At 41.1% G+C, this 24,902-nt stretch overlaps 2 protein-coding genes across 12 annotated transcripts in view; both read right to left on the bottom strand.

The window, feature by feature from the left end:
- TTC39A (tetratricopeptide repeat domain 39A) overlaps nt 1-17,930 on the bottom strand; it is a 54,122-nt gene extending 36,192 nt beyond the window's left edge. Inside the window, exons 1-2 of one of the 2 annotated variants that reach the window (XM_055724158.1) lie at nt 17,607-17,930; nt 6,424-6,528 (exon numbers count right to left, since the gene is read on the bottom strand). In XM_055724158.1, coding sequence (XP_055580133.1) covers nt 6,424-6,528; nt 17,607-17,647 — 146 coding nt within the window. In that variant the 5' untranslated portion in view covers nt 17,648-17,930. Of the gene's footprint in view, nt 1-6,423; nt 6,529-8,652; nt 8,788-17,606 lie in introns of those variants that run through there. The other variant, XM_014280872.3, reaches the window with a different exon arrangement.
- Nucleotides 17,931-22,820: 4,890 nt separating this feature from the next.
- The window catches only part of EPS15 (epidermal growth factor receptor pathway substrate 15), a 68,923-nt gene continuing 66,841 nt past the window's right edge, over nt 22,821-24,902 (bottom strand). For 8 of the 10 annotated variants that reach the window (XM_055724585.1, XM_055724583.1, XM_055724592.1 and 5 more), the window contains one exon: nt 22,821-24,740. In XM_055724585.1, the coding sequence (XP_055580560.1) occupies nt 24,594-24,740 (147 nt within the window). In that variant the 3' untranslated portion in view covers nt 22,821-24,593. The remainder of the gene's footprint in view (nt 24,741-24,902) is intronic. The other 2 variants (XM_055724589.1, XM_055724586.1) reach the window with 1 other exon arrangement.

Genomic DNA, 24,902 nt, shown 5'->3' on the forward strand with positions numbered 1-24,902 from the left:
AGTGGGCTGCATTAAGAGCAGCGTTGCTGCCAGCAGGTCGCAGAAGATCCTTTCCCTCTGCTCAGCACTGCTGAGGCCACACCTGGAGTATTGCGTCCAGCTCCAGGCTCCTCAGTGCATGGACATACTCAAGAACGTCCAACGAAGGGCGATGAGGATGATTTAGGGACTGGAACATCTTTCCTATGAGGAAAGGCTGAGAGAGCTGGGACACTGTTCTGCCTGGAGAAGAGAAAGCTCAGGGGTTTCCTATAACACACATATATATATATACACACACACCTGAAGGGAGGATGCAAATGGGACAGAGCCAGACTCTTTTCATTGTGCTCAGTGACAGGACCAGAAGTCACAGGCAAAAACTCTGCCTGAACATCAGGAAACACACTTTTACTATTGGAATAACCGAGCACTGGCAAAGCTTGTCCAGAGAGCTTGTAGAGTCTTTATCCTTGGAGATACTCAAAAGCTGTCTGTACATGGTCCTGGGCAGCCATGTCCAGGGGGCCCTGCTTGAGCCTGTGACCTCCAGAGGTCTCTTCCAACCTCAAACACCCTGATTCCGTCGGTTTGTTTTAAGGGCAAAAGCCAAACTATAAAGACACCTCAATTCATTTAATTCCTCCCCGGAAATAGACTTGCCTTCCCCAGGTTTGGTATCTGTATTGAACTGAAGGATGATTTTAAGGATAATTTAAGACAATCCTACATTAATCAATGATCTAAGAACTCACTGTGATGACGTGGATCCCTTAAAGTTTTCTACCAATCCATACATTATTATGCATTAATTCTTTTGCTTGATGGAGTAAAACACCCTTAAGTATTTCTCAAGAGTCCCTGATGTTTGGTTAGTGCTTTCCAGAACCAAAACATAACATTGTCTACATCTAAAGTAACCCCCCCTAGATGACATTATGCAATAAAATCATCAAAGAAACATTCAAGTGATGATACGAACCTCACTTTCTCTGTATATATATATATTTTGAGATGTAGGGATTAAAATAATACCTAGCATTGGTGCAGACAGTGTTACACACATATCTGGTGCTTCCCTTGCCAGCCTTCATAGGATGATGGTTACTTTTTCCAATACACACGGCACACAGCAGGCTGAAGAAATTTGCAGTGTACATCTTTAAACTCCACTACAGTCTGTGTTTTGTGGCTGTCCTTAATTCCTAGTTGCCCTCATCATGTCCACAGTTTACCTAACAAGCTGGTCTAACCAACATCTAAACAATTTAGCAGAAAAGCCAGTTTGGGAAATCACCTACTGCCATAAGTGCTAGGAACTCCAGACTATGCTAACATCCATCTCATCTCCAACGTTAGAAGAACAGACATAGTAGGGAAATGAGTTTAAAATCCAGTGGAGTCAGGACAGAACTGTCTTGGCCTCCTATGTCAAGATTCTTTCAGTAAGCTGATAACGTAAGGTAGAAAATAAAAAAAGAGCATACTATAAAATGCCAGCCTGATAAAAGCGTTCCTGTTCATTTGATTAATCAGCCTCAACAGGTGCAGAAACACACACTTCATCTCATGTTAATATAAAACCCTTCCAAAGGTTCAAATTCAAAGCACAGGGAAGGCACTAAAATAGTTCCCTTCCAAAATTCTAGAAATTTGTTTTCAAAATCAAAGCAGATAAAAGATTAAATTCACTGCACTAAAAGGAAAATTGATACTTTTCACATATACATGGTGAAGGATTTCCCTCTCCAGTAATTTGCTTAATACCAAATCACCCCTGCCCTAACCAATGGTTTCATCTATTTTGCTATTAATAATTAATGTTTATCATTAGTAAACTGGTGTTTATCATTATTCAACTGGTATTTATCAACAATCATTAGTCAACTTGTATTTATCAACACTCAAATTATTCTTTTTTTTTTTCCAAGAGCTGGGATGTGGGTAAAAGTGCAACCAAATGTAACAGTTATCTACACTATTTATACTAACCATGCAAGTACTGTTGCCAATAACATCCTGGCATATTGCCAGAAGTTTTAAAGCCTGCATTTTATATGGATGGATACAGAATGAAACTTGACAGCTTTTTTTTTTTTTTTTTTCTTCTTTTGATTCCTCAGCAGCACTTTCCCCAGGACATTGTTGGAGTTAACAAGCCTTTATGACATAAACACAACTAATATTCTGATTAATGACTTATCCCAGTACTTGGTATCACATGACTGCATAAGAGGATTATAAGTAATATCTTTAGGCAGTGATGGGAGTTATGCCACATGCTTGTTCTCCAACTACAGTGCAATCATTATCGTCTTGTAGCAGTGCGCTTTCTTGAGAGCTGTTGCAGAACGCTTTTATTCCTGCTTGAGGACAGTGACAGCTCTCCCCTCCAGCTGAAGTACGAGAATCAAAAACCTCGGCTTGGTTTGACTTCAGAATTAACCCAGGGGCTGGTATTTTTTGCCAAAAGCACAGTACCAAAAATATTTTTGTGGATCCTTTTACAGTAATCCAGCAGGCACGACATGCATCACCAGGTTACAGAAATCCCAGGTTTAAGTCCATGCCTTGATTTAGTATCAAGATGATTCTAACAAGTAAACCAAATTCAACAGTACAGAGTGAGAGAGACCCTCCCGCAGACCAGCCAGCAGTCCGTTCATCCAGGCGTACCCAACAGTGAGACATCAAAGCCCAAATCTAAACCACGTCAGGAGAACGTGGTCCCCCAGAGCCTGAAGGCTTTCCTCACCTTTGATCAGAAGTTCCACCCACGTCTAAACAACCCGCTAGACCTATTGCTTGGGCTTCCATAAAACCTCTCTGTTTTGATGAATCGTTTTCCAATAAAAACCTGCTTCCTATGAAAACTCCCCACCAGTATTAAGTTCACAACTAGAAAAGACCACTCTGATCGGCCACCAGGAGGTTCGCTTGTTACCACAAGCCGCCAGAATGGTCTGGGTCTGGCCTATGCCAGAAAGCTGCAGTTCGAGAAGAGAAGCCCTGAGCCTTTTTGATCTAAGCCATTCTCCAAAATCCACAGTCTAGTAAGTTCTTCCATCTAGGAGGTGAAACCAACAATTAAGTCAGGTTTTGGCAGCAATGTATTTAATTACAAAGACTATAAAAGTCACATTCTTCTGGACTCCAGGCATAAAAGGAGGAAAACACCCCTAGAAATAATGACCTTCTTCATGTTCATGATATTCTTTACAATAAATAGCTAGCTTGAGCTTTCTGCAGAACTGTGCACCATCAAACACTGCCTAGAGCTTCACCCTACCTCCGTGTGCTTCCCCTTACTCTTTTCACTCCTCTCACTTTGACAATCACACACTACCTTTGTTACATTGGTTTCCAGAGAAAGCTCCTCCATCCCACTGAACAACCTCATACTTGCTTTTTTTCTACAGGGGTAAGAACATTTCACCACACTATGAAGACAGCCCTTACAAAAGGCTTCCATTCCTTAGTAACCTCTTTAAACTTTTTAAAGATCAGAATATATAAGATAACATTTAATACTGTAAATTAGTTTTATATTAAAAATTCCAGTGATAGTAAATAGTACCACAGAACTACACTATTCCAACAAGAGTTGCACAAATAACTAGCACAGCAGTAACACAATCTTTTCACACCTCCCTGAGACACTCCCACATCAAAGGACTGAACTCACCCCTTTCAAACAAGGTCATTCTAGAATTAATCTAGAATTAATAGAATTAAATAATCTAGAATTAATAATTCCACCAAACACCACCAAATGCTTTTTGGAGGCTATTTTCAGAATAATGTCAACTGCCTGGAATTAATCATTCTCATATTGTTCTGACAATATTGCAAGCAGCAACACAGATGTGTTGCAGCTCATCCAACGATCCAGACTACTCTGTGCCATGAATTTATTTTTATTATTTACCATTCTCCCAAGTGATTTGACATATGCAATCTATCAGGTGATTATGTCATACTTTCCTACAGGATAATTATTAAAATATTAAACATTTGTCTTGGGGAAGGGAAGGGGACATCTCACCAGAATCAACTCTTTCATTAACAATTACCTGTTTGCAGTTACATAAGGGCTAAAATTAGTCAGCTTTTCATCAATTTACTGCATGTACCTCCGAGTTGAGAAGGAAGATGAGATTTTTTTACCCCACTCCAGTGACTGGGCAGTTTCAGTGTCACTCATTGTCACAGTTAACAGGTTACATATTGAAAATCACTGCTGTGCTTGGTGACTGATTTTAAGAACTCTTTAAGAAATTCCTTATGTGAATACTTCATATAAAACATTCATTTAATTAAACTTAAAGCAGAAACCACAAGGAGTCCACTACTGTACTGTGATTGTTAATGACAATAAAAAGAAAACTGACTGTAAAACCTAAAAGGCGGCTGAGGAAACAGGAAAAGTTATGTAACACACAGCAAAAACACCAGATCAATTTTTTTTTATGAAACAAGATCTCTTCTTTATGATGGATTTGCTTTTCTAACAGGAAAAAAAGAGCTCTACCTCAACACAAGTCTAGACACCATCCTCAGATATTTATTTCTAAGCTGCTAGGAAAGATCTTCCGATTTTAACTCTCATACATTGCCAAATCTGCTCTCAGTTACACATGGTACAAATCAGTTGAAAATACACTTATTGTGGAAGCCAAATGTGAGTAATTTAGTGAATCTGCAATAATGTAATACAGAGCAGAGTATGTCCTACAACATAAGTGGCAAAGCTGCAAAATCTATGATATGAAATTCTTTACAAGCATGTAAAAACTGAAAGTATTTCTTTAAACAAAGATAGTATGTTTACGGACTGTGAAAACCAATTTCAAATCTCAGCACGCTAGAAGGCAATAGTGAGGAACTGATGACTCCTAAAGAAAATACTCAGTATTACCATATGTGCCCACTCTACAGCTCTTGTCATTCCCTAAAGAGATGGAGTGTGTCCATAATGGATATCATCTGTGGGGAAATTTAGCATCCTGTTTCTGCATTACACTCACGAAGACCATAAGTCTGTATTTTCCTCACTGCCAAAGGCAACAGGAATAAGGGCCTCCTCATAACAGCAGGCTAACATGAAAAATCAGTTCCAAAATGGTTTTGCAGTGTGGAATACAGTCAGGTACAAAACCAGAGCATCAGCTCGTGAAATATGTTCTGCAGAGCCCAATAAAAGGTGAATGAAAACCATATGCAACAAAAGAAAAATGGATTAACAGACACCACATCCCTACACACACCCTCCCTACCGTGGCCTCACTAGCTTCTGCAGTTTCGGAAACCTCCTTCAATAAAGCATCTCCCTATTTTATGCTAAGCACCGAGGAAGCATTTCCAGATGGGCACAGGGGCTCTACTGTCAGAATTTAATGAAACCACAGTTATTCTTCTTACCATTTTAATGATACCTTCTGATGACATAAAAACACAAACCAACACTGCTGTGAATAAAACCAGTATTATTAATATATCTGAGCCTACAATTCATCATGAATGTCACAGAGTGTAGTTCCATGGTTAAGCTACTGATTCTGACACTAAAGACTGAGGCTGGTATCTCAGCAAAGCAGGTATGTCATATTCACTATAGTTACCCCAATACATATCAAACACATACTACTGCATTACCTATGAATTTTACTCATTTCATATTCCAGTGGCCTGAAAGAAGGCATGATGTAATTTGCTGACAGCTCAAAAATAAATGGAGCAAACTGGGGGAAAAAATGCGAATCAACCACAGACTTCAACAAGCCAAGAGCACAGGTAACTTCAGGACAGGGTATGAAAAAATCACAGATGCTGTAACACAATGGTTTTTAAAAGCTATTTTATAACCACACTGCTTGCAGCTGGGCCACTCATTATATGCTGGGCTGCAATGCATTCAGGAAACAGAGTGCATGACCACTACACTGAACTGCAAAAGCTGTGAGAAAGTTTCTGCAAGTGGTTATTACAAAACAACAAAACCCCAAGAATTCATACCTAATGGCTCTAACCTGGCAATTCATGGTCAGTTGCTCATTTAGACACAAAGCTACAAATTCTCAAATTCTCACAGTGTACAGAAAAATATGGGGTGGGTGGGTCGGCCGGTGTGTGACAGAAGATTGTTTTTATTCTTCCAGGAACAAGAATCTCACATACTGTACTACAGCTGAGGGGCCACTTCTCTGGACAACAGTTCTGTACTTCTTGTACTTACCTCTGATCAATCTTGTTATTTACTCACCCAGCCATAAAGCACTTACTCTGTCTTCCCCCAGACTTAACACGTGAACTTACCACCCCCTTCTGAACTAAACCTATGCAGTCTTATCAACTGTGAGAACTAGCTGTCTCGTCAATTCTCCTGACAGACAGTGAAGCAAAGAAAAATAAACAGAGGAAAACTAGTAAAAGTAGCCAACTTACTTTGCTTGTAAAGAAGCCAAAGCATCCGAGAACTTGTTGTTAAGAAATAGATCCAGAGCTGCCATACATTCATGCAATGCCTTGTTGAGGTCTGATGTAGGTGACCTGCCAGAAGAAGAGAGAATAAACTCAGCACATCTGTCCTCCTTCTACCAGTGCATTACCGCTACGTTCGAACCCCGCCTTCTTCAGTTCTAGTCTTATGTATAATCTTACATATAATCTCATATATAATCTGCTATTCCTTTTCCAGCAATTGCAAAATATGAAAGTGACTTCCATTATGTTTGTGGGGATTTTTGTTTTGTTTTGTTTTAACTACACTCTTATCCTGTGGAAAGCAATTTAAGTTTTGTACTTGCTGAAAATAAAATAGACTGCACGTACTGTAAACAAGGACCCAGACATGCAGAAGTTACCATGTGGGAGCATGGTAATTTGATGAGCTCAGGAGTCAGGAACACAGAAGCACTGGGTGACAATGCACATCTGACTGAGCGTAAGGCTGACAGAGACTGCAGGCTAGTGACACGATGATCATGTTGTCACTTTAAGGATGAGACATTGCCAAACTGCATCAGATTATTGTATCGACTGCTGCTGGAACATCAGCTTCAGTTCAGCTCATGTCCAGTATGGCTCCTGACCAGTAGACCACTACAGACTTGCAGGTGAGTTTAAATTTCACATTGTGCATGCTCCTGGAATCATCACTGTCCCTATGAAGTGCTACTGCACTCAAACAAAAAACCTGCTGCTCCATCTCAGCTCAGAAGATTCTCAGTGGCTTACTCTAGCTGTACTTTCCTCCTGTACAACATTCAGATGTCAGCCTGACCTGTCACAAGGGTTCTCATCTGGTCTTTGGGTTACTGGCAACAGGATACTGCAGACGAGCCGAGTAAGTTTAGTTCAAGTTCATCACCACCAGAACTGCTGGACAAAAAAATCCACAGAAGGAACAGCAAGGCCTTGCACTAACGTTAAAGTCACCTGGCCAATGTTAAGAGAGTTGAAACATCTGCATCTAATGCTCAAAGAGTTATACTGCACTAGTATGTTGCATACAAGCCTGTACAAAAAGGCTCCCCCAACGAAGTACAAATATCCTCATCATGTTCTGCACTAGGAACAGCTGTAACTGATGTGATCTGTCTTGTGACTTTGAAACTATGTTACTTCCTTTAAAATAGCACAACATATAGCCTCCTGAAAGGAAAAACAGAAAGCAAAGTCCTGGTATCATCTCAAGGAAAAGACAGGGAGCACAGAACAAACCCATAGCATCAGTAATAACCACCGACTGCAGCAGTGGTTTGGTTTAGGTTTTAAGAATAATGACTGCAAAGAAAAAGAGCATAATTATATATATGAAGAACAGGATTATAAATTTGAGAGAAACATTATACGACATTGTTCATAGTGTCTGTTGTCATCACGCTTCAGATACACTGCAAATCCTTCCGCACCCAAGACACCCTCCAAGTGCTTTGCAAACATTGATTAACCAAGTCTTGGCATTTGTCCCATACAATAGGCAATATCATGTCCACCTAACCATTGTGAGCCTTACTTACTGTAACAATTAAAACTTTGCCAATTACTGTTTACATGTATTACAATTCTTACCTGCCTTTTTTACAGGTCTGTGTTTCTGAACCAAATAGCATATTTAACACTATACAGAACATATTCTAAAACATTTTAAAATATTTAGACTAGTAACATTTTATGTGGGGTTTTTTTGTTTGTTTCTCGTCATGCAGGAGCATTACCCCATAATAAGTAAAAATAAACCTTTTCAAAATACTCCTTTGAAACAGAAAGATGGCAAAGAAAAAAATACTGCTGAAGCTCAAAGCACAAATAGGATATATTAATTACTCGGCATTTTTTCTGGAATAAGAATTATTAACACAGTGCCACCTTCAGCAGCAGCGAAAATAGAAGTTGCACACTTCCCTGATGCTCCAAGGAAACCTGACATTTCCTGTGGCTCCCAAGTAAAGGGCTAAGACCTGAACACAATGCACACCTTACATAAATGCTACAAATCAACGTTTGTTGCTGTTAACAACAGGGAAGAAATCCTTTAAACCAGAGAGTGCTAAGCATTTTAGCAAACTGATTAGTCATGCTTCAGTGGGCTGCAGATTCCCTCTTGCTCTCTCGACAGTAAGATCTGAGCTGCCTCTGAGCCAAATGGAAAATGCTGTGCACTGCTCTTACCTTTCTGTTAAACTTCTCGTGTTTTCTGACATAGTCATTTGTATGCCCGCTCAGCATTTAGGCACGAACATCCAGCGGCGGCAGCAGCACTCGGTGATACTTACCCAGCTCAGAGTGACAGTCACAGGGCGAGCACAGGCTGGGGCAGCGCCTGCCTGCGGTACCCCACCCTCTGATTGGTCACTACGGATGGCACGATGAGAGCTACGAGCATCGAGCACCACTGAGTCCCTTACAACATACTTCAAATGAGCCATGTGAGAGCCAGCCCGTGACACATGAAGCTCATGTATCAGTGGATACTACCAAACGTGGAAGGTGCAGTCAGCTGTCAGCCTATCTTTGATCTACAGACCTGCCTGACATCAGTGGCAGCATCAGCTGCCTCGCACTCAGTACAAACTAGGCAGAAGTCAAACATCCCTGTAATTACAGATCTGAAACAACAAAAATTACTGTATGTAGCTGTGGACCACGTCAGAAACCTATGAACCAGAATGGAGAGTCAAATGAGGCCAGCTGACATGCAGGAAAACTGAGGCAGTAATTGCTGTCAATGTGAGGAACAGACAGGTGAGGGAGACAAGAAAGGACCTCTTCCCAGCAAGGATTCTCCACAAAACACGCTTCAATCCACCAGTCAAACTGCTGCTTTTTGTTGGTTCCTGTAACTCTCGGAGGTAGTGAGGCTTTACATGTTCTTTGTAAAAATCTCACTTGGATGCCAAGCAAAATGAGGCAAGTTGGCATAGACAATTTAATCAGTTGAGTGAGCTCACCTGGCTGATTTTGCCCCAAATAAAATAATATATACTCCCAAACTGTTTTGCTGGCATGTCAGCGGTACTGGTCCTGCATGTAAGAAAGGCAGCTACAAGCAGCAAAAGCAGTCCCTTCTCCCATGGCAGCTGGACTGTGAAAGTTGATCATCTATGATCAGCTAAATTAGTTTCTCCAAGAGCATCTACTGTTAAAAATGATACTTCTCTGTTCTCCTATATACCGTCTTATTTGTTATGTTATGCAAAGCAGTACCAATAACAAAGGCATCAACTGATGAAGTACGACCCAAAAATGATAAACAAGCAAGGGATAATTTCAGGAAGATGCTCTGAAGATATTAACACACCTGATTGAATCTCTTGCTGTTTTTATGACATCCTGTACAGGAAAAGCCTGTGCTGCATTTGGTAGCAAAATTATCGTAATAGACCCACAGGCTGCCCCATTAACAACTCCATTACATGTTCCTAACAGCACCATGTACCTGGGCCACAGCAGGACATAAAAGACATTACCAGGTTGGTTTTATCTCCAGTTGGGTATAACTACTGGTTGCAACTTAAAATAGGCCAGGTTGCTTCCGTGGTAGGATTGTGAGCTACTCTGAAAAAATTATTCATCATTTTCACTAGCTTTTTATATAATATTTAACTGCACTGTATTTCTCCGAATAGTCTTTAAAGTTCTGTATGGTGAAGGCTCTGGCTGTTTCTGCCCAGTTCTTCAAGACTTGATTTGGTAAGTATTTATTTGAATACCACTTCTCTGGAAAACATATACCCAGATGACCTTCAGCATGCAACCTGTCTTTCCCTACACGTATCAGTATTTCCTTTTAACCAAGGAAAACAAATCTGAAAAATTAAGATCTGAAACCTTTCCAAATTTGGGCCACTTCCCCCTTGGTTTCAGAAGCTTCTTTCCTTTTTTGCTTTTTGGCAGCATGACTTGCAAGGACAGTCATATGGTTCTCACTGTGGTTTTATTATTTATGAACTTTGCCCTGGGGACCATGACTGGGGGTGCTTCACAAAACAGAATTATAGTATCTCCTGTGACTTAAGGTAAGACATGAACTCACTACTCCACTGCATCTCCCTTGTCTCTACTCAGAAGTGCAATTACCGGCAACATACTAGACAATGCCCTTTTTATTTAAAGATCAAATCCTTTTTATGCCAACAGCAATATCAAACAAAATGAATAAGGAGAACTAAGCAAAATTAAATTTCTGAGTATTAATGAAAAGTAAAGCATTTTCAAAAGTAAAGACTCATGTTTTCCATGATCAAAAGGAAGGGGAGAGAAGGCTTTTTTGAGCACGGGAGTCACCACATTTCCACATAGTTTTACTTCACTGTGTGCATGATGTTGACTGTTTTTTTACTGTAAGTTTGCAGCGCACATGCTTTATGATTTGCCATTGGGTTTTACAGATTTCTTCAATAAAAAGGGTCTTGAACCTTGTATTCTGCAAGTGCTGAACTACGGATGCATTTGACTTCAGTAATTATCAGAACTTTGCAAAAAAGGGGAAGTCTGAAGTTTATGCCTTCATAGTAATGCTTTTAATAGTAATTCAAGAACTCCTTCAGTATTGTGAGACATGGAAAGCAAGTTAAATCAGTCATATCCTAAAGTATGGATGAATTTCTCTGCCAAATCTACATTATCTGCATAAGTCAGGTGTGGTAGCTTGGGTAACTTCATTTGGAGGAAGAGAATAAAATACAGAGTCAAGCACAATTGAGCTAAACCAGTACTTGACGACAAACCACCAGAGAAGACCAAGTGCTGGTGACTCAGGAGTTGACTTTCTTCTCATTATCAGGAGACTGGGAATAGGGAGCAATGGACGCACACCCTGTTTTCCCAAATGCAGGCTAGTCCCAAACATGTAAAGCAAGTGAGATGCCAGAGCAGAGAGAAGAAGCATCTCATGGAATGATTATATTCCCAAAGAAACTTCTCAGCAAAATCTCTGTAACCATACTAGAGACCTTCTATCTCAGGGCCTTGAACAGCACCAGCGCAGCCGGGCTCAGTAATGACTGACACTGCTCTCTCATCTGATTCAGACACATCCACAAAGCTACTCTAGTGAACACCAGCCTGAGTGACCTGCTGATTGCTGCGACAGCTCCCCCCACACCGCACAGCTGGCTCCTGCTTCTGCTGTTACTCCATGGAGCATCCTCTTGCCACAAATAAGAAACCATTCAGCACCCAGCCTTACCACTGGAAGGCAAGCAGAACACAGCTGTTTATCCGAAGGGCTACAATTTCAGCGCAGAAGTTTCCTGTTAAATAATTTTGTAGTATTTGCTCTTGATTTTATTTTATATTTAACAACGCGGACAGCACGGTGTTCTGGCCTCCTCTGCACCCTTTATGTCAAGGGCTGTCTGTGTAACATTCAGTTTCAATTTTTACATGATAATACTAATCTCATGCTGTTAAAAGGCCGCACAAACACTCACAGCACTGGCAGAAAGGACTGGGGTGAACTAACACATAATTTTGCAGCTACCTGCATCAATAGTGAATACACCTGGCAGCACACCTTACTACTACGATGGTGGAGAGCTCAGTATGTACAGAGAAATAACGAGCATTAGTCTCTCTATCTTTACAAACAGATTTAGAGATGGTTGCTTCTAGGCATGTTGTCAGAAAGAAAGTAATAAATTCCTAAACAACTTCTTTACAGAGTATGAAATAGAACTGAAAAGAGATTAGTCTCACATGCCCAAAGCAGCTTCATTTTTTCCGAAGAGGACAGTAAAATCATACTGCTCCCTACAAACACCATGCTACTCAGGCTATCGGACCCTCATCAGTGCTAACACTTCAACCATTCACAGATGTGGGGAGCAGCCCAAATCACATTTCCAAGGTCTGAATTTCAGTTCTTAACAAAAAAACCCAACAGCTAAAGACATCTCAAACACATGAACCTCAAACACCTCAACCAACCTGGCTGGCTGACACACAGCCCAATATGTATGGTAAATACCGTCACTGACACCAGGCATCCTTCCCATTGCACCTTTTCAAAAGTATCACCACTGAATACAGAAATTCTTGCCATGACACCGCTTTCCATTCTCATATTGCTAGCTAATCACAGAGATGTTAGGATTTACCAGGATACACCTGGGATTACTTCCTTTTCAAGTTTGCCACGCCATTCCTAAATCAATGACTACTACTCTTCTAAACAGACGACTGCTTTGAGCAACATTGTGTCACAATTTTTCTGAGCCTGACACTGAAAAAGATCTCTACATTCAAAGAAAACAAAAAGCACATCATTTGGGAAGAATTATTTTCCTCTTTTGCAAACATATCCCAAACCACACGAGATCAGAAATAATCTTGGATGAACAGCGCTCTCATTACCATGAAAAGGAGAACCAGTAAGCAGTTCTCACAATAATTTGTCACTATTCAGGTTTTAGACAATACAGAAATGTCTTCATAATTCAAAAGCAAATAAGCTAATGCAAGAAAATGAATTCTGCCGTATCCTTTCCTGTTCTATGTGCCAAGCTACTAATACCTCAGCATCTATCTTTCTGTGTTCTTGAACACGTTTCTGGCCTGTGGCTAAGACTCCTTGGTGCTGCAGAAATGCTGCTACTTCTAACAGCAAAGCAATTGGAAAGGTTTAAATATTCATGTTCTCCAAATATTCTGCATAGAGACACAACAGTGATGCAGTTCTGGAATTCAGGATATCTTAGTATTTCATGCTGTCCATGGACAAGATGTACACGTACATGGTAGCAGACTATTTTTGAGGTCAACTCAGCTCTCAAACCACCAAGCTGTTGATGCCTTAGCCATGTCAAAGGTCTTTTGTTAAAAAGGTACTCAAGCTTTCAGTCATTCTGTGTCAGCGAAGGCTCACAAAACAAAGGATGTGGCAAAGCAGTCAAGTGAGCAGAACAAAGTCCACAGAGTTGGTAGGATTGTGTTCTGCCCTTGGTTCCACCGCTGTTTAACTTGCACCAAGCAGGATCTAGGTTGCATTATATTCACAGCTCTCATCCTGTATCTGAATGGGCAAACAATGCAATAAATTCATTAAGATAAGTTTGTTCAGACAAATAAAAAGTGTTAGTGTCATTTTGCTCTTCCCTTTCCGTGTTGTACTGCCATGACTGCGCACAGAGGGCTAAATGCACCATTGTGGGTGATTATTCCCAGTCAGTAGAACTGTCTGCATCAAACAGAATGAAAAATATAGTCTGGCAAATTACAAATTATCAGCCTAAGCATCCTGGAACTGCATTAACCTAACAAATTAAAAATTAGCTCACACAGGGTCAAACTTGAAAGAAAACAAATACATCCAGCATTACAGAAATTTACAGGATCACTACAATTAAGAGTAATTTTTCATCATAAATCAGTCTGTATTAATACTTAGCAAGTTTTAAAAGCTCTTCTTTTTCACTTCAAATGCTCTACGACCTTTGTCACTTTGAAGGACAGATGTGATCAATATTTTGGGTTTTTTAAGAGTCTTAACGTCTTTAGACAACCTTATATGGCCCACTTGCTCATTTCTCAAAGTCCTCTAACTTTTCAGTTTTACTGTCTCTGGTCAATCTACGCTTCTGACACAGTTACTTTCAATTTTTAAAGGTCTAATCCTGTTCATATTAAAAATAACAAGAAATCCATGAGAGCTGCACTAGACCACTGTCATGCACTTGCAATGGTGTTGAGCACATTTAGGTACCCAGGAAACATAAAAGAAGCATTAAGCAAAATGTAAGCTCATGTCTGCCACATTCACGATAAGAAGTCAGACAATCCATGAGATTTGTTTTTTTAAGGACTGCAAGATCAGACTAGAGGTCTGTATTATTTCTGAAATAAGATTCAGCATGAATTCAAGGAGGGATGTTATGCAATTTCCCCTTTCGGATGGATTCTGCATTACCTAGCAATAACAAACGCTGACTGGTAGGTAACAAAATAGTTACCTATGCATCTTACCTCAGCGCTTTGTAATTCTGGTTTGTACTTTTTTACGCTGACTTACACTTCACTTCAGACTTCAGACGGAAGGGATGAAATAAACATTTTGGCCCAAAAGGCATTTTCCTGTAGTACTTAATCTGAGCTGAAAAGTTTCTTGGTTTGGTTTTTGTTTTTATTTGGATTGGGTTGTCTCGGGGGTTTTTTTGCATTAAATCTATGCAAAACGTTTTCAAAATAAAATAAATTACCCTGTAATATGTTTTATTGTAACTTAAAAAACAACAACCAACATGCTTTTGTTTCAATTGCATTGCTTGACAGTATTTTAGGCTCTCATAAAAAAGAAAAAAAAAAGGAACGACACAAAATAATTGAACAAATAGGGGATTGCTGCTTTGCCCTTAATCATTGCTTTACGTGAAATTTCAGATTCTATTTCCCTAAGAGCTTCCCACAAACTGACTTTGTATTTCAGAAGTCATCTGCAAAGCATACTTCACAGTACCTTGACCAATAACAATGCCACTTTCTCTCCAATGAAATAAAAATTCAAGCACAGCACTTCAATATGCCTTTGTAACTGTCTTGAACCTGCTTGTTGAATCAATACTCAAGAACAGAAAACAAAAAGCACTAGTAGCAAGTTTTCTTGGCACTCTATTTCTAAAGACATTTTGAAGAATTATTCTTAGGTACAATAGCTTCAAGAAGCAGACAGTTATTATTCTCACCATTTCAGAATGCAAAAACAACTAAGTGAGCTACCTGAGGATAAAAAGCCTAAAAAAAGCAAGGCTGAATTTGAACTTGGAATCTGAACAGTCTGGGATTTCTTTTTCTTTTTTTCTTTCTGACAAGAAATACAGATGTGTCAAAATTAAAAACTTTGATGCAGACATAGTGAGATTTCATCAACTCAGGATGTCAATTTTAGTTAGAGCCAAAGAGAGAGAAAGATAAAATTACATGCAACTCCAGTACAGCATTCCCTTTGATTTGCATTTGAGATTCAAGCTATTAAGTCAAGTATACCTGAATGACCACCCTAACATTCACACTCTGTTCTGGCAATTGTTTTTTCTACAAAAGATGACGCAAAGGTTTATTATCAAAGTGAAGACAAAAGCTGAATATCTGCAAAATGGGAGGTCATTTTTCATCACCCCTGCTCAAAAAATCTGGCAAGTTTTCAGTTCCAACCAGTCCACTAGACCATCATGTCCTCCAACTATGAGCTAATAATTTCAATCTATTCCTGAAACATATCTGAAACCTAAGCAAACTCAAGCTCAGCCCTGAGAAAACATGGGGTTTTAAAGGAGCATTTGAAGTAAAATGTGATCTACAATAAGGGAATTTTTTTTTTTTCCAAAAATTAGCAAAAATCCTGATATATAAGTTTTCAACGTTTTGTAGTACAGTAACCAAAACACCTGAGGCACTTTCCACCCTGGTGCAATGGCACACTGGGCTGTGACAGCTGGTTCCAGTAGATGGAGCTGCGGAAAGGACACGAGGTCCCAGCACCACGTTCTCCAGCAGCTTCAGCAGCAGTCTGACTTTTGGGACAACCTGCCCAATAATCTAGCAAAATTCAGCAAACTCCTTCCTGCTTCTGAACATTTGTGCCAACCTTCTTCTGCACATTCAAAACCTTCTGAAGAGCAATCCAACGACAACCTCTCAGCCTTTGCTGCTGCTATTAGGGCAAACAGAAGACCTAGAAGTCATTTAATATCATTATTGTAAACATATGGCCCACCTTCCCATGCTGGACAGCAAAAAAACCCCGCCCCAAATTAAAAAAAAATAATTTGTTGGTTCATTGAAGAATTATCAAGACAGCTCATAGAAATAAATCTGTACAGAGCTATTACAAATACTAACACATGTATCATTTTGCATCATTGGCAGGTCTAACACACCGTACTTTTTAATCCCACAGGACTTTCCTGCTTTACGTGACCTCCTACCTCCATTCTCTGTTCTAACATTAATAGAGACACCACCAAAAAGTGAGCACTATTGTGTAGCTCATGTAACCTAAAGTTCAGGAAATATTTTTCATCATGGTTTCTGCAAACAAATGTCTCAGGCTGGTATTTGCTGTTTTCAACTTTAAGATGTAGGGGAAGCACGCAAGCAAAGACGGAGCGCACCAACACTTCATGGAAAGCCACAAACAGGACCCTTTACCACTCTTCCAGGCAGAGAAATGGTTTGCTGACCTCGCAAAAAACTGCACTAAGTTTCCAGTCCTGCACAGATGATAGTGCAGACTATTTCAACGGCCTTATGTCAAACAGGGAATCCGCAAACAGGCCTTTAACGCAGCCACGTCTAAAAGCGAGCGCACCGTCCCACCAGGAAAGAACAGCTTCTGAAGAAACAACTCCCTCACATGCAAACAACGGGAGTTTGTGTGTTTTAGGGGCAGAGGGAGCGCACACGTGGGCAGGAGAGGAGGAAGGGAAGCCATCCACCTGCAGCTGGCTCCGGAGGGCCAGCAAAGGCGGCGCCGAGCGCCCGGCTCTCCCGGCCCGGGTGGCTCCGGGAACGGGCCCCGGGCCGCCCCGCGCCCCGGCCGCACGGCCCGGCCCTCACACAGCACCGCGAACCAAAAGGAATTTGCGTAGAGCTGCTAAAGGCTCTCAGGACAGGTATGCAATTAGCTCAAGCTAATGGTTTTGTCTAAGCAATGAAAAAAAACCAACAAAACCCTGCAAGTGCAAGAACCAGTTTGTGCCCCGCCGGTAGCTGCGATGGGTGGGTAAGGGGAGGTAGGGACGGACGGAGCCGCCCCCCTGGACGGCGCCGCTCTGTGCCCGAAGGGCCCGGGTCCGCCCCGCCCGGTGGTCCCGGCCCCACGACCGCAGCGGGGGAGGCGCCGGCCGGCGGGCGTTCAGCGGGGCTCCCGACCCGACCCGCCGTCCCCGGAGCCAGGCGGGCAGCTTACCCGGGAAACCAGCCACCCTCACCCGCTCCGCCGGGGCACCGGCGCCTCCTGCCACCCGCCGCCCTGCTCCGGGATGGGCCTTCCCGCCGCGCCGCGCCCGCTTCCCACCCGGGACGGAGCGTTCCCGCGGCCGCGGGGCCCTTGGCCCGCCCCGCCGGGAGAGACCCCGCTGCCCCCGCGGCCTGAGGGAACGGCCGCGGCCCCCCCGCCCCCCCCGTACCGCGCGTCGCCGCTCCCGCTGTTGGCCGCGCGGGAGTCCATGGAGGCGTCGGGAAGGGCGGCCCCGGCTCCCGGAGCTGCGGGAGGGGAGGCCGGCGCCGAGGGCTGGCGGCGGTGCTCCTGCTGTTCCCCGATGCGGGCGGCAGCCGCAGCCACCTCGCATGGTGTGAAGCAGCGGCGAGCCTCGGCGCATGTTCGGGCAGGGCCGGGCCCCGGCGGAGGGGCCGCCCCCGCAGGTGAGCGGCTGCGGCAGCGCCCGCCCCGCCGCCCGCCCCGGACAGGCCGCGGGGGGTGCCTCGGGCACGGGTTACGGTGAGGCGGCTGGGACCGTCCGGCACGTCCCGCCGTGCCGGTGCAGGACGCGGGGCCGCCGCCGTGGGGGACAGCGGGTTTGCGCGGCTGCTGGCGGAGGAGAGGGAAGGGAGGAGGGAGGGAGGCCCGCCCTGAGCCCAGGCGGCCCCGCCGGCCGCCCGGGGGGAGTGCGCCTCAGTGCTGTTACCTGCTGCAGCCAGAGCCATTAACTCCTCCTGAGAAAGAACAGGAGCAAAATAAAACCCGTATTTAGCCAAGTTCTGAGTTACCCCGCACTCCCTTACCAGCCTGCTTCCAAGAAGTGTTTGCCCAGGTGGAGCCCTCAGCCGGCCACAACGCCCAGCGGGCCTTGCCTTTGCCATGCACCTGTATTTTAAAAAAAATTCTTCATAAACTGAGTTAAAAAGAAGTTAAACCAATTGAAATTAGAAACAGATACGCAATAGTGGGAAAAAAAAATGGTTCTGATTTGCCCATGATGTGGATTATACCAGCCCTGCAGCCCCAGGGTTCGGCGGTGAGGGGGCCGAGCAGCCTACGGCGGGGCGAGGAGGCCGAGGCACAGCACGCAGGGAGCGGCAGGGCAAACAGGAGGGCTGGGCTGGCATACGGAAACAATGGGCAAGTTAATGGGAACAAAGGGCGTGCTACGGTTAAAAAAAGAATTTATTAGCTGAACACTGAGAATGTGGCTCGTGATGTGCAGAAGGAGAGGCAGGCGGCGGGCCCACCGCACGCGCCAGTGCACGGGGCGCAGCTGTGGTGAGAGAGAAGCCCGAGACAGCTGATCAACTTAAGCATGACACTTTAGCATGACAACAGGCAAAAAAAAAATCATTATTTTCTTATTAAACATTTTAGATTCAACGAGAGATGTTTAGGTGCAACAATCTCAAACACTTAAGATCAATGAGGGATGCTGTAAGGAGCGGCGACAAGCACCTTCACACAGCTATTATGGTACAGGTGCAAACCCCACATTCTTCAGCATCAAATACCTAGTCACATACATCTCGGTTTTTGAATTGTGAAACTCATGCATTCCAGCTCACAGCTTTCATAATGGCGAGAGACTTGCTGTGTAGTTCTGCACTTTGGACACAGCCCATTTGCAACAGCCAGTCACATTTCACCTAAAGAACATTTTTTATTAAGAACCACCCTAGGATATACTCTAAATTGCTTTTTGCAGCTTCTAGGAACTCTATGTTTTAGGGACAAAGCTGAAAAAGCTAAAACAGAAGGACAAATTTGCATCCTTAGCTTAAACGCAATTCAAGTTAGTTACTCCCCTGAGCATATTATTGTATGTTCACTAACAGAATGATTATGCTTTTAATATCAGACAGAAAAATAAATATTTTAAGATAAATTAATAGCATATTAAGGAAAATGAGAGAATTTAATTCTATGACTCTAACATTCAACTAGTACTTTTACATACATCCTTTTCAGGATTCTGGGCCACTGGTTTCAACCTCAACCAAGTAATTTATTCAGTGAAAGTTATTACTGGGTGTGGGACCAAGATGGGATTCATACTCCAAACTCCTCAGAACTGTCTGGAACCTGAAGATCCTAGTCTATATTATAAAAGAGCATTTAAGAATAAAGAGCTATTAACAGAGCTTCAGATAAGTATTTAAATAATCTACAAGAAGGATTTTAGCTAAAAAATAAATTGAGCCTTTCAAAATTATTTTTTTTCTGTGTAAGTCACCACACCTGTTCATGTAACACCTCAAGAGAGACTGCATTCCGTGGGAAACAATCCTAAAGACCTTTTGGCTTTGAATACAAGAAATTAAATGCTACATAGTCTCAACAGAATAAATAATGATCTGTCCACACAGGAAAATCAGTCTAAGTGGATCAGGATGAATCCTTTCATTGACATGGGAACTGTCACTGACAGTTTGCAGACACTGTTACAAGGATCTCTTGCTGGCCAGTGCCAGGTGGGACAGACCTCTGAAGTCAAAAGGTAAGAATTTCACCCTGTATTATCACCAAAGTAAATCCTCCAGCAAATATCTTGTGCAAAGCAGCACTTTAAATTAAGTTAAATTAAATTAAGATTAAATTCCTAATCTGTTTCCAGTTATTTGTATAGTCCTGGCGTGCAACTGGCTGCTTATACTAACAGAGGAAACGCCTTATAAAACATCTCTCCTACCTATAGGATACACACAAGTAAAATGGGATAAAATTCATTTTACTCTCCACGAGACTGTCTTTCCAATTACAGTACTTACATAACATGCTATCAAACCCACTGCCTCTTAGAAAAGAGGAAACAGATTAGCATTAACAAGTGGTTTGTCCAAAATCATTTATTAAATCAGCAAGAGATAACTAGAAACAACATCCTGACCTCTTGAACACACATCCAAACAATGGAGCATTTCCCCCCTCTATCAGATAGCTACCTGATCACCTGCTTTAAAAACTAATGCTTTTTGTTTGCAGTTTAAAGTCTAAGGTCCTACCAGCTCTAGTTCTCTCAATTTCAGCACAACAGGAATTCTTAAGTATTCTGAGCAAGGATGGCAATGCAGCTGGTAGTCTATTTTTTGATATTCATGTTTCTTTAAACAGACTGCAGATGAAAATGACTTCTGTTTCAGGGTATTACTGACCTAGACTTGAGGGTTTGTCACCTGACAAATTAAAAATTCTTTCCCATCTTTTCTACGATAACAGACACAGGCCAAAATTCACTGTGAAGGTTCCCACAAAAAAACCACAAGGGATTCTCATCCTCATCTATCAGTCCACAAGCGCAAGAGAAAAATATTTTTACTTTCTTTTTTCCCTTCCCTGACTTATCTCCACATAAGAAACTCCTTAACATTGTCCTGTCTTCCCTTCCTGCATGGGTACTGAGCTACAGTTCTGCAATGAGTGCAGGCAGCAGCTTTCTTCATTTTAGCCTCATAGCTCCCTGGAAGCACAATACTGCAGAGAGTTCAAGAATTCAGTAACACTCATAGAGATAACGAAAGCTCCACTCTACCTACCAAGACGGTAAGTTTCAAACTTGCGCCAAGAAAGTTCTTCAAAACTGTTGATTATCTGCTTTTAACTTGACATTGTCTTGTGTTTTATAATTGCACAAGGCAAACAAACCCTCTTCCTTGTTATGATAAAAAGTGGATGCATCTGAGAGCCAACCTTTGTGTTCACTCTAATTAACAGTGTAATTAAATTCAAGAGTATTCACTGACATGATATGGAACTCCATAAAGAGAAGATGTATGACTTCCATGGCTAATGTTTTGAACAGGCCCGTTCCTTTTCCAGTTTTAACCTTCTATAAATTAAACCTGTAGACTCTATGATATCTAAATATGTCATTCTATCAGTACTGCAAAACCACAAGGTTGCACTTCCGTGCACACAATCACTTTGAAGATTCAGGCTAAAGCATGACTAAAACATTCCCATACTGAAGTTATAATTTTGCTCAATATCCAAATTCAGAAACAGTCAAATAGCTAAATGAAACCATTGAGAAGTTAGTGGGGAAAAACACTTGGCCACATAGCTCTGACAGCCGGATGTTATTTCTGTGAAAAGGTGACAACCAGCAGGTGTGTCAGGTGGCAAAGGATGGCAACAAAGTCCACATAAACCAAAGAAACTAGTAAATCCAACATCAAGGTCTAACACAACAGCTTTTAAGTAGTAAGCAGAAGGGTTAGTATTCTCTGTGACAGAGAATACTGTCTCCTGGCTTAAAGTCCACCATGCTGAAGCAAATGGCATTTTAGGGAACTCCACTCAACCTGGTATGTCAGTTTCCTCATTAAGCACCTTTAATGCCATTTTATTCCTTGTCAATACTTCAGACAATGCAACAGACTTAACATTAATGCCCAGTATGTTCTTCCAATAGTTTCTAGTTAAGCTGCTTCAGCTACATTTCCAATGCAAGTTAACTCAATTGACCAATTAATCTGCTAGGCATTAGATAATCTCTTTACTCTTTTGAGTGCAATGCTATTCTGTGAATGCAATAGAAACTTTCACATGACACAGAACTTCACCATATAGGAAGTTAGAGAAAGGCAGTGAGAAGAGGATATCAGATTATTCAGGATGATTAGCAACCATCTTCAGTTTCATGACAAAGAGCTAAATGGACTGCACCCGCTTTGGAGGGGGGAGAGAGGGTTGAAAGCAGCACAATCCAAGGCAAAGTGTGCCCAAGACGGAAACTTGACGCGGCACAAAAGGAAAAAAGTGGAGAGCCCACAGAAGGTTTCAAATAGCCTCAAAATTGTGTGTGAACCTGGAAAAAATAATGAAGATATTACGTTGCCTAATCCAACTGATGTCTCATTAAAAGAAAATAGGCAAAGCAATTTAGGTCCACTTAAATGGGTATATTAAAACCTAACACTACTGTAACAAAAGGATCAAAGACACATGTAAATGGTTGTTGGGACTCCTAAACCTCTATTCCTTGGTACTCTATTCCTTGACATAGAGGAGATACTATGCTGCCAGACATACTTGGAACAATCACATATGCTGGGTCAAACTAAAGGTTTCTTAAGCCCAGTATGTTGACAGCAGCCAGTAAAGGACACTGATTTATCTTCACAGATAAATCTTAAGTATCTAAACATTTGGGCTTTGCAACCCTTGTACAGGCAAAAAAAATCCTTGGATGAGAACAGCCTCGGTTTTCTTTGAAGCTGCCACAACTCCTAATGAAGCCAGTGACAGCTGGGATTAGTGTGCACTTCAGCTGACCTCAAGATTCAGGGAACTTTTTTTCTCTAAAAATTAACCTGCTCCCATCAGACCACAAGTCAGAACAGTTTATACTGTTTGCATTACATTTACATGTCACTTTACAGCTCATGGCACCCTTTCGAAAAGATAGGCAAACAGGTCACACATATGTACTTAAACTTTATTTCTTCATAATTACAGGCTATTGTTAGAATTTTTAAACAAAAGGGAAGTCTATAAATAGAGGCTAATCCCACCTGAACAAATTTAAAAAAAACCAAAACAAACAGTTAAAACTTCATAAAGTAATGCCATTTAGCTCACAGCAGTGGTTTGTTGGTAGTCTGGGTAAAAGTACTATAGTCAGAGTCAGTAACATGAAATGTAACATCAAATGACTCAAAACTTTAAATTCCATAAAGGAAAGCAGGAATATATATATAATATATACATATAATATTGTGTTGGTCCACTGAGTATACATTTTTAACAAAAGATAAGAAAGTATGTAATCCAGTTAAGCATACGATTTGCAAGATTAGTGTACACTCATTACAAAGATGTATAGATAAGTTATTAACTATTTAATACTTGCAAAATTTTAAGTTACTTTTTTGAGCAGGTGTTTAAATGCTCATTTCCCAGTGCAAAAGAAAAAAAAATCCCAGTCCGGTTACCCATTTTTCCTGAAAAAATTGAAAAATACAAACTTGTGCAACAGCAGCATTGATAGGTAACGGGAAGAGCTTTAATATACTGAAGCATGGCCGAGTTCTCCCCCTTCCCTCCCCAGTGCTGTGTGTTGAAACACTTCCATTTCCTCTACAGAAATACCACAGGTTAAAAGTGCAAGAAAAAAACCCACAAACAACAAAACAATCTCTTGATGTTTATGCTGCTGCCATTTTTCTTAGATAGGGCAAAAAGATTATTCTTTGGGGAATTAATTTAATGAAACTGATTCTCCAGAAAAGAGTTCTTTCAAAATGAACAATAAGTTATTTTCATTAAGTTACTTTCATTAACATTCTATCAATCCTACTCTGACTCAGTGACCATTCAGAAATTATTCAGTTTAAGGTGCAACTATCAGTTGGCATTCAATAAATTACATATACAGAAAACAAACGTGGTAAAAAATAAAATAAAATCAGACTACCTGTTTTTTCTTTCTATTCTCAATCTTATTTCAAATTGAACTTATTAACTTGCCAGTTCAGCTGCATATTTCACAGGCAAAAGTGGCCCAAACAGCAGTGAGGTCTCACAATTTGACAGTCATCTTGGCAAACAGCAGATGCACGTGAATCTTCAACTTAACTGCTTTATAAAACAAAATAACAGGTCTGTTCTTAAAAACTATGACCATGCAAGAAAAGCATTAAAGTTTTCAGAAAGACACACCCTTTCTGACTTAGATTCCATGAAGATTGTTATTTCAAATCCAAAGGTAGAATCTTCAATAAAGAGAAAAATCTATATGCATACATATAAAATGAAGCACTCCACAACTCTGACATTACTAAAATCTCTTTAGAAGGACAAAAGGTTTCAAATGACTAACTGCTTGATGGGAGACAGTCAGCCACGACAGAATAATTGCTATATTCACTTTATGCTCAATTACCAACTGCTGACAGATTACAGTCCAACTACAATCTCACTATCTGCATTTTAAACTGATTTGCTTACAGCTGGGAAAGTACTTTGTTCGCCTGAAAACTTGAGAGAAACTGAATGCTAAACTTAACAGTTATTCAAACAATAACCAAAAGGATTGAATTCAGCAGAAACATTCACAACACTTTCAGAAATTAAAAACCTTTCATAGTTTTCTTGAATATATGTATTTTCTGATTAACATTTAAATACGTTAGGTATTCAGGAAGAGGGACAAAACAGTTGACGTAAGACAAAAATCTTATTCTAAACTTCATGCTTCTGATATTTCAGATTTACTGAGTGCAATAGCCAGTTCCAAGTCTTCTTGCTCTTGCTGTTTTAGTCTTGCCAATCTTTCTTTCTCTTCTCTCTCACTTTCCCTCTTAGCCCATTCAATCATGTCTTCCTCAGTAGAATACTGCATTTTTAAAAGACAAAATAAACCAGATTAATAATACAATGATAACCAACGCTGCCCAAGTCCTTGATTTAAGGTACAATTATAGTTTTTTAAAAAATTCTATATAGTCTAGTCTTCAAATATTACCTGTTTTTTAATTTTAATACACTATTAAGATTA

The sequence above is a fragment of the Falco cherrug genome, chromosome 12 (assembly GCF_023634085.1).
Source record: "Falco cherrug isolate bFalChe1 chromosome 12, bFalChe1.pri, whole genome shotgun sequence".
NCBI classification, from domain to species: domain Eukaryota; kingdom Metazoa; phylum Chordata; class Aves; order Falconiformes; family Falconidae; genus Falco; species Falco cherrug.